At 34.4% G+C, this 10,673-nt stretch overlaps 1 protein-coding gene across 7 annotated transcripts in view; it reads right to left on the bottom strand.

Moving 5' to 3' along the window:
* Positions 1–10,673, bottom strand: part of TMTC3 (transmembrane and tetratricopeptide repeat containing 3) — a 70,008-nt gene that overhangs the window by 25,262 nt on the left and 34,073 nt on the right. For all 7 annotated transcript variants that reach the window (XM_015571137.1, XM_006774738.2, XM_006774739.2 and 4 more), the window contains 2 exons: positions 4,881–4,996; positions 4,308–4,480 (listed from right to left, as the gene is read on the bottom strand). In XM_015571137.1, the coding sequence (XP_015426623.1) occupies positions 4,308–4,480; positions 4,881–4,996 (289 nt within the window). The remainder of the gene's footprint in view (positions 1–4,307; positions 4,481–4,880; positions 4,997–10,673) is intronic.

Genomic DNA, 10,673 nt, shown 5'->3' with positions numbered 1-10,673 from the left:
AGCCGCTGTGGCTGGGAGTGGGAGAAAAACCTACCTCAGCGCGTTTTGCTCCCTTCTCTGCTTTGCTCCAGCTGCAGGAAGCCCTATTCTTGCAGGAATCTTCCTGCAACGGGCCTCTAGTCTATAATATTAAAAGCGTAATATACTAATTATACCAGACGTCCTTCTGGATGACGTCCCGGATGAAGTCGGGGCTGCCAGGAAAGCCCGGGTTCCGGGAGCCAGAGGGAAGCTGGGTGCTGGCAGCTGGGGGAAGGCCTACTCTTGCACGAATATCGTGCATTAGGCCTCTAGTATATTAATATAAGCTTATGTCCTAGTTTATATTTCCCCAGGCCATGATATATTTAATGTACATTTTATTAAGATAGTCTACTTCTTGAAAACCAAGTCAAATCATTTTTTAAAAGTACATTTCAAAAGAATGACTTCCTTTTATTTATGCTATGTTCTAAATTTTATTGACTATATTAATATATATAGTCCTGTTAAAAAATAATTTCTCATTTTAAAATGAGTAAGTTAATGAAAAATCAACCTCTACCATTTGTTTGACTTGGTCTTCTTAAAAATATCAAATGATTGAGAAAAGTAGATAATATTTAAACAAATATTTTTTTTAAATTTAAATTTATCATTTAAATTTTTTAAAAAATATTTTAATATCTATATATATGAAAAGTAATAACTCTTGAGAATTAGGGCTTGAATTCTTAAATAACCAACAGAACTGAATACAAAACTGTTTTTTTTCCTGTAATCCACTAACAGAGTTCATTTATTACAACGAATAACTTATTTAGGATAGCTGATTTAATAATTGAACTGTGGAGAAAGAGAGCATGTCAAAGCAAATTAAATCATATTATAATCAACTTCACAGGGTAAGATAGCAGAATAACATTTACATATACACACACAAATATATACTTATATCTAACATACCCCATACACTCAGCCACACATATATACACACACAAAACAAATACATTCAGACATTTTCATACTGTAGAGTTAGAAACAAGATATCCAATTTTCTAAAAGAAATGATAAACAGAATAAAAGCATTGAAACTAAGGGGTGAAGAAGAAAACATAAACTATCTATCTACAATTCAATCTATTTCCCATACTTTAATACTTAAATGAGTTGTTCACTTTTGCATGGCTAGACCTGAAGGTAAATATTTAAGAAGTTAAAAAATAATTATCCTTTAATGAAAAAGATAGTGTTGGGCATAAGAGAATTATCTGGGTAAAATTTATTCTGAAAAGAAATGCACTTTATCATGGATAGCAACAAGAACACTATTTTGGCCTTTTGTTAAAATAAATAAATAAATAAAAAGTTCTTGCTTATAATGTCAGCCATGTAAATAAAATTCATTTAAATTTTAGCCAAGTAAGGTGAAATGGAAAAAAATGTTAAATGTTACAACAGTAAAAAATGACATGTAGATTATTAAAATTCAGTGCAAATTTTGCTTGTAGCCTTCAACAACTGAAAAACTGGACAAAACATGTAAAGCTTTTTTGTTTTTTTTAAATCCTCACCTGAGGATATTTTTCCATTGACTTTTAGGGAGCGTGGAAGAGAGAGGGAAAGACAGAGAGAAACATGGATGTGAGAGAAACACATTGATTGGTTGCCTCCTGCACAAGCCCTGACCAAGGGCATGCATTGGCTGGGGAGAGCCTGCAACCAAGTACGTGCCCTTGACCAGAATCCAAGCGGGATCCTTTGTTCCATAGGCCAATGCTCTATCCACTGAGCCAAACTTGCTAGGGCTATAAAGCTTTTTTTTTTTTTAAACACACTGAATATCAAGTAAAGAAGGACAGTAATATCTGGGAGAAAAAAAACAGCCCTACCGGGAGAGGTTAGTACCTGGATAGAGTTTTTTCAGTCTGTGGAGCTGTGAGGGAGAACCCAGGCAGAGTCCAGGGATTTAGAGTTAGTGCGCAGAATATCATCAAGAATAAATGTGCTGAGAAAGACGACTCGGGACATCTATAGAGTCTCTCTCCAGTTTTCAGTACTGATGAGAACTTGAAGAAATACTCAAGGTTAGTGTCGTGGGTTGAATCGTGTCTCTCACAAATTCATGACTACCCAGCACCCCAGAATGTGACTTAATTTGGAAATAGGGTTTTTAGTTAGATTAGGCTGGACGATGAATCCAGTGACTGCTATTGCTATCCAAGAAGCAGAGAATACAGAGAAACACATAGGTAAAGAAGACTGAAGTGATGCAGCAACATGCCAAGGAATGTCAAAGACTGTCAACAACCACCAGAAGCTTGCAAAGAGGCATGGAACAGATTCTTCCTCAGAGATCTCAGAAGGAAATCACTCTGGCCCGACACCCTGATTTGGGACTTCTGGCCTCCAGCATGGCGAGAATAATTTCTGATGCTTTAAACCACCCAATTTCTGGTAATTTGTTATAGCAGCTCTAGGAAAACTAATACAAATAGGACAGTACCTCCTGAAAGGATGACAGAAAAATCCCCAAATATCATACAGAGTTGGGAACAGTTTCTCAGCAGCAGCCAGAGTGGAAATCCTTATAATTCACAGTCCATATGGTAGTCAGAGGGTCATGTGTCAGAAGTGGAGCAATATTAGCCCTAAGGAAACGCTACTGTTATCTCACGAAACAAAACTTAAAAAAGCAAGGTTAGCCCTGGCGGTCTGGCTCATTGGACAGAGCATTGGCCTATGGACTGAAGGGGCCTGGGTTTGATTCTGGTCAAGAACACATGCCCGGGTTGCGGGCTTGATCCCCAGTGTGGGGCATGCAGGAGGCAGCTGATCAATTTTTCTCTCTCATCCTGGATGTTTCTATCTCTCTCTCCCTTTCCCTTCTTCTCTGAAATCAAAACTATATTTTAAAAAACGTCTGAGTCTATTCCTTTAAAAAAATAAATAAATAAAGAGCAGCCCTAGGCGGTTTGTCTCAGTGGATAGAGCATCAGCCTACAGACTGGGACTTGGCTTGATCCAGGTTGTGGGCTTGATCCCCAGTTTAGGTTGTGGGCTTAATCCCCTGTGTGGGGTGTGCAGGAGGCAGCCAATCAATGATTCTCTCTCATCATTGATGTTTCTATCTCCTTCTACCTTCCTCTCTAAAATCAATTTTACAAAAAAGCAAGGCTAGAAGATGAAACTTTATATATATATAAAACAAGGTATATGCTATTTATAGAAAAACATTAAGGTAATGTTTTTCAGAACATCTCAGAACAAGTTATATGCTATTTATAGAAAAACATTAAGGTAAATTTCACATATGGTATCTATTAAAAAATTACCAGGCACGTGAAGAAGTTGAAAAATATAATCTAGGAGGAGAAAATTCATTTAATCTAAATTGAATAAGAAATGACACATGATAAAATTAGTGGACAGGAACATTAAACATGTAGAGATATGGAACACACAAAAAAGGCTCAAGTAGAAGTTCTACTTGAACAAGATGGTAGATTTACATCAAATTATATCAATAATCATATTAAAGGTAAGTAACTGAAAAACTTCATTTAAAAGACAGATAATCTGACCAAACAAAAAAGAAAGACCCAACTCTATGCAGACTACAAGAAATCCACTTTAAATATAAAAATATAGATGGATTAAAAAGTAACAGAATGGAAAAAGTTAAACTATGTGACACTAAAAGAAGCTCATTTAATAATTATAAAGGGATCAATTCACTAAAAGAAAATTACAATCCAAAATATTTATGCACATTAATAGAGCTTTTAAACACACACACTAAACTGAAAGGGAAAACAGACAAACCTACAATTATAGTCTGAGATTTTTAACATCCTTCTCTCAATAATTAATAGAACAAGTAGACAAAAATCATTAAGAATACAGAAGACTTCATACTTAACCAATTTGAGGGTCATTATATCTTGACTGTGCTGGTTTCATTAGTGTATATGTATCTCAAAATTTATTAATTTCTACATTTTAAATATATGCAGGTTTAAAAAATTAATTATAACTTAAGAAAGCTGTTAAAAACCTCAATGTAAACTGAAGACTTGGGTGGTGAAGGCCTGGGGTGGAGGGCGAGGGCAGGCTGGAGGGGACCAATGGGGAAAAAAGGGGACATGTGTAATACGTTCAACAATAAAGGTTTATAAAATTAAAAAACAAAAGATTTATAAAACAAAAAAGGTGCAATGAGAAAAAACAACACCCTGAAGACTTTCTGGAATATTTGCAATCACTTAAAATCCAAAGTTAATTTTAAAAGGATAGAAAAACAACGACGACGACACAGAAATTTGTACCTGGTGAACACTGGAAGTTGAGACTGAATAATCTGGACTCTAATCACAACCAGTAATAATGTACTGAACATCAAAACAATGAGTTTTACTAATGTCTGCAGCATAGAAAATGGAATACTACTCTTGCCACGGAGAAACTGTCCAGCAGTAGTACATAATAATGGTAAAGTATACTGGAAAAGAAAGAAAATGTTTTAAATAAATAACCATGTACAATGTTTTCAACAATGTAGTACTTTCTAAATGCAAGATTAAATAGAAACTGACTGTAATTATAAAATCGATACGGAACAATTTGTGGAACTGTAAAGTATTATTGTAAAGTATTCCAAATTGCTTACAATTCCATTATTTAAACTTTAAAAGCAGCCTTTAAAAAGCTGAAGGTGTTAAAATGTTAATAATTTTCAGTGGTGTGAGGGAAAACATGATTGTTTCTTGAAAAAATTTGGTATTATTATTAATGGTCAACAGATTTATTTGCATAATGATACATTTGGAAAGTAAGTTTATTATAATCAGATCCAAATGGGATAAAAAGAGAGCATCAAGAAAATTTATACTTCTCCTTACCCCCTGAGCAATAAATACTTCATACACACAGCAAATTCCCACAACTGTTATTCCTTGTTCTTTACACAATGTTGCAACAGCCACTAAAAACACTGTCAATGCAATTGGAGTCCATACTGCAATTTAAGAACAGAAAAATATAAATCGACACAAAAAATTTTATAATATCACAAAAGGATATTTAAAGTTACAACTGTTAGACATTATTCAAAAACTTTACTTGTGATTCTATATTCACATTTGTGCTATTTCCCAATGACTTACACTTTACATTTTAAAATGTACCAGTATAAGTAATTTATGCTTTGAACATTAAAAATAAAACATCAAGTTATATAATTTAAACTAAAATGTTTTTGTGGAGATAAAGATTATCTAACCAAATACTAACTTTTAAAACAAATGTAGGGTGTCCAATTTGGAGAAGAGAAACTTACAAGCTTGAATGTCATGATTAATGATCAATTTGAAATAAAGACAAATACCTAAAGTTAACACACAGATATAAACATACTTCATTTACTAAAAACTACTAGGAAAGGGAGAATACCATTCTTACTAAAAAGACTAGAAAAACTGGAACAGGTTAATAGTAAGGATATAAATCAATACTGTTCTTTTAAAAATTCACAATAAAATATTCACAAGTTCTATTTAAATGAAAAATCGACATCAAGTTTAAGTAAATGTTTACTACTCAGTAATAATTTAATTAAAGAACAATGACTTATGAGAGTAATTCTGGATCTACTAATAACTTGCTTTGTGACACTGGGCAACTGTTCTGAGCTTCAGTTTTCTTACTGGAAATAAGACTTTCATTTTATCCAGTTAAAAAAAAGTGGTAGTATGATATGTGACCTCATTTTTTACTCATTAAAAATACTAATCAAAGCAAAAACTCAAATAAATGACTTATAACCAGGAGGAAATAAGAACACAACTCATGTATCTAATTTATTTTCTTTAGACTTAGGCTTAATATAGAAATTCATCTATTTTTGAAATTGTTTTTAATTTTAATGTATATTCTATAGATTAATTACTGAAAGTAAAAACAACTTAAAAAAACAAAAAACAAAACACTGTTGGGGATACTAAGTATAATAGTATTTGTTCCTTGAAAAAATTGTCTGAATACTTTACAATACAGGCCAAAACCATCAATATTGGTAAACATTCCTAGCTGGTTTGGTTCAGTGGATAGAGCGTTGGGTCCCGGCTTCAATTCCGGTCAAGGGCACATGCCTGGGTTGCGGGCTCGGCCCCCAGTAGGGGATGTGCAAGAGACAGCCAATCAATGATTCTCTCATCATTGATGTTTCTATCTCTCTTTTCCTCTCCCTTCCTTTCTGAAATCAATAAAAATATTTAAAAAAATACTGGTAAACAAATTATACCAAGGACTGAAATATCATGCTAAATTCAACAAGAAATTCATAAAGGAAAAAATCAGTAGATAATTATTTACAAAACAAGCTGAACCTAAATTTGGACTGTGAAGAATATATAAGACATGGGAAAATTGGGAAACAGGTATGTATGAATAAAGGAGTAAGGAAAGAATGGAATAAAGAATAGTATGACCGGATGCATATACATATAAAAAATTACTGGAAAATTATGGCCTTGAAAACAGATATTTTAAAAACATATTAAGCAGTTTATAAGACCAGTTTAGCATATATTATTTCATTGGGTCTCAAAAATCACCCTATGGCATAAGAGGGCAGATGTAATCGTACCCATTTTTAAGCTGAGGAAGAATTTTGGAGTTTTTAAAAGGTAATGCACAACAAGGAGCCAATGACTTTAACTTGCCTCTTTTAATATTAAATTCAGAACTTTTTACTAATTTGTATTTCCACTCCAAGGAAGAGAAAGCAAACAGTTGTCTTCCACAATGTTGGATTCACTCTCAGCAACTAATCGCTCTAAAACAGGCAAAAGCTTTACTAAAACCAGTTACTTCAGTTCTTTAAATTGCTGTATGAACAGATACATTTTGAATTTTAGTCAGGTATCTGTAGCCAAAATTACCATGTATGATTCTGTCCAAAACAAGTACCTCTACTAAGTAAGTTAACAACACATTAAAAGAAAGAATTGTAAGTATCAAATATGAAGAGATATACACTTTCAGCTGTCATGTATTCAACTAGTTATTTTAAGTATCTAGTCATTTTGTGAGGGAGCATGATAACAATCAAATAAACAAGTAAAGATATATTTTGTCAAATGCTGACCGGTGACCAAAGTGTTATAGAGAAAAATAGAAGGTGAAGGGAAATAAAAAGGAGTGGGGAAGATGAGTAGTGCTACTGGTGACTAAGCAGAAACTTAATGGAAAAGCAAGTGCAAAGGCCTTGGGATGGATCATGCTTATAAAAAGGGTGTGGGCTGCAAATAACTTAGAAACGAAAATCTTTGCATAGGAAAACAAACATTAGATAGAATGGAGGACACAAAGGTGATGACACAACTCTGTAGTCTCACATGTAAAATTATGTAATGTGGAGTGAGAAGTATCACAGGGTTTAAAAGGACAGAGAGAGGTCCACGCAGGTTTTAGCATCTTATCCATTAGATTTTAAAATACAATATATTTAGGCCAGCCAGTGTGACTCAATGATTGAGCATCGACCCAGGCACCAAGGCACTGGTTCAATTCTGGTCAGGGCACAGGCTCGGGCTGTGGGCCCAAACCCCAGCAAGGGGTGTGCAGGAGGCAGCGGATCAATGTTGATGTTTCTATCATCATTGATGTTTCTTCCTCTCTCTCTAAAATCGATAAAAAACATATTAAAACTATACAATACACTTATTCACTTGACTATTTCCTCAGTAAATACCTGTATATACTGAATACCTACTGTGTACCAGGAACCACTCTAGGAAACGGAGATAGAAAAGGAGATAAAGATATCTACCTTAATAAATGCTACATTTTACTGCGATAGAACAAGCAATGAAGAAGTAAAAGAAAAATGCAAAATATGTATTTTCAGGTTAGAAATGACCCTTATGAGTAGTACCGGATAAAGGGATAAAAAGCAACATAATTTGATTTTTGTTTTGTTCAAGTGATAAACTAGCATAACCTGTTGACCTATTGGCCTCTTCTGCAAAAACCCTAGAAAAAATTAAGTGAGAGGAGCTAAGGCTTCTAAAAAGCAAAAACAAAACAAACAACCCTAAAAAACTAACTCCTGGGGACTGAAGGTTCTCCCTAACATGTCTGTGGGGTGCTATGAGGGACTGAATCTAAAGCACAAGAGGAAAAAAACACCTTTAATAACTTCTGCTGTAGCCAATCCTGACTGTCTTTGGTAGATCCTTCTGTGCTCCTTTACTGTAGAAATCTGCAGATTGTGGGCATCCCCAGGATTAAATCAGCGCATTTCAGAAGTCTTGCTGGGTTAAAGGGTAGATTTTATTTTAAAAGGTATAATAAGTTTGGGAGATGGAAGGAGAGGGAGGCTGGGTGGAGGATAAAAATGAAGAAGAGGTGGAAGAAGGGAGGAAGAGGAAGGAGGTCAAGTCTATAAGATAGTTTGATATTTTTTCAGGCCAAAAGGAAATTTCCAGTAAATACTCCAGAACCTTATAGGACTGTTCCCTGGTTGTCAGCTGTTCTCTGATTATCTGGCAGGATCTCAAAGTGTCTTTGTGGTACTAGGAGGGTCTTAGCATTCTGAAGTTTGTCAAACAGTTTGATAAACCAAATGTGCAACAGCAACAGATCTGAAGGGAACATCAGCTGGAATAAGGGGAATATTATCAGTAACTATTAAACTCACAACTGGAGGGGACCCTCACACACTTTGGCCCCAAGAAATCAAATTCTGCCCTCGTGGCTAAAAAAGATGAATGTTAATGGGGCAGATTAAATTTCCCATTCCTCTCTTGGAATAAATGCTTAAACTCAAGATCAATTTGATTTATCAAAATTATCAGAAAGAAATATTTCCTGCTAAAATTCATAGCAGTTTCATTAACTGCTTCCATTCTAGGCACTGAGTCATAGAAGTGGAAAAAGTAGAATTGGAAATATACTGGCATAAAATGACTCAATTTTTAATACATATTGAGCTAATTTGCTTCAACCTCTGCTGTGACTGCAGTAAAGAATGGGATTAAAGATTGCTGACTGAACTATGTCTGTAGGTCATGACTAAATGGTTTCAGTAAAGAAATAGGAAGTCTTGTAAAATAATAGTAAGGATATATGGGTGTACAGTGGGGCCTTGACTCATGAGTGTCCCGACTAATGAGTTTTTTGAGATACCAGCTGTCTCTCGCCAATTTTTTGCATTGAGTTGATAGAGTAATTTGAGTTAACGAGGTCCTTAACGAGCTCGGTCTCTGAACGAATTAAACTCGTAAGTCAAGGCCCCACTGTATTTTATCTTGTCCTTTATGTTTTTATTTATTTATTTTATAATATTAAATGAAAAGTAGGGGAAGTATGGCTGTAAAAAAAAAAAAGGTGTTAAGTTGACCAACCACCCCTAGGCAGTCACTTTCACACATCTCCCATCTAAATGCAGAAGAAGGGTAGACTGGCCTCTTCTCAATGCTGATTCTTTTTAAGAGACCGAGGAGGCATTTGGTAGAATGGTAACAACAATAGAGAGCAACAAAGGCCCTGGGGAACCTGAAGCTCTCCACCCTGGGTTTTCATGAATGACAGGATGGAAAGAGGGACCCTTTCTCCTTAACAGACACAGTGATCAGTAACTTTAGGACATCATGTGGTTTGAGCTCTGGAGCCAAAGTAAGTAGATATCTGGAGGATACAACAGTCGTAAAAGAGAGATAGCAAACATAATAACATATACTACTACAGCAGAATTACTTGAAAAGATAGACCAAGAATTTAAAGTAAGTAATTCTAAAGGAAACAAGGGAAGATACAGGAGTTATGAAGGATAGGAAATCATTAAAAAGAACCAAGTAAAATTATGAGGAATACAAAATATAATACAGTGGAACCTTCATTCTCAAACTTAATTCTGGAAGGCTGTTCAAAAACCAAAGCATATTTTCCCATTAGAAACCATGTAAATTGAATTAATCTGATCCAGACCCCCAAATGATTCCATTTTAACCTTTCTTATATACCATAGATATCTAATTTACTGTTTAATCTACAAGTAAACACTTAAAAAACAAAAAGGATATACTTTAACAAAAAGGAAATGTACAGTAAAAAATGAAAATTTTATAATAAGTAGCAACAAAAGCAAAAAGAAAGAAAGAAAGAAAGAAAATATTCACAGCACAATATCCTGAGATGTTAACAGTGGTAAACTGACTGATATTCTCGCATTCTCTCCTTTGTTGCCTGAGGGACTCCTGACTGATCATTCAGGTATCAGCATGCAAGATCTGCTGGTTGAGATAGAACTGTTCAAGATGGGAGATGTTTGAGAAACAAAGGAGGTTTGACTGAAATTGATCAGCCTGCCACCAAATCTAGTTTCTACTTACACGACTCCAAATAAAGCCATTATCAAGATCACTGAAAATCTAATACCAATTCCAGTTAACACTTTTTTTGTTATTTTTCTTGACCTTACCGCATTCATTCATCCAACTTTTACTTTTAAGGGCCAGGTAGTAAATACAGGGTGTTGCCAAAAAATGTATACACACTTTAACAGCTCATAGCTCAATTTTTAAAATAAGATGTATTTTAATAAACACTGCCTTAATGCTAATTAAAAGTGTGTGTATACATTTTTAGAAAATATATATATATATATTTTTTTTTTTACTTAATTCCTTCAC

The sequence above is a fragment of the Myotis davidii genome, unplaced genomic scaffold (genome assembly GCF_000327345.1).
Source record: "Myotis davidii unplaced genomic scaffold, ASM32734v1 scaffold108, whole genome shotgun sequence".
Taxonomy (NCBI): domain Eukaryota; kingdom Metazoa; phylum Chordata; class Mammalia; order Chiroptera; family Vespertilionidae; genus Myotis; species Myotis davidii.
The sequence above is the reverse complement of the archived record's forward strand: the minus strand, read 5'-3'. Positions and strand labels throughout refer to the sequence as shown.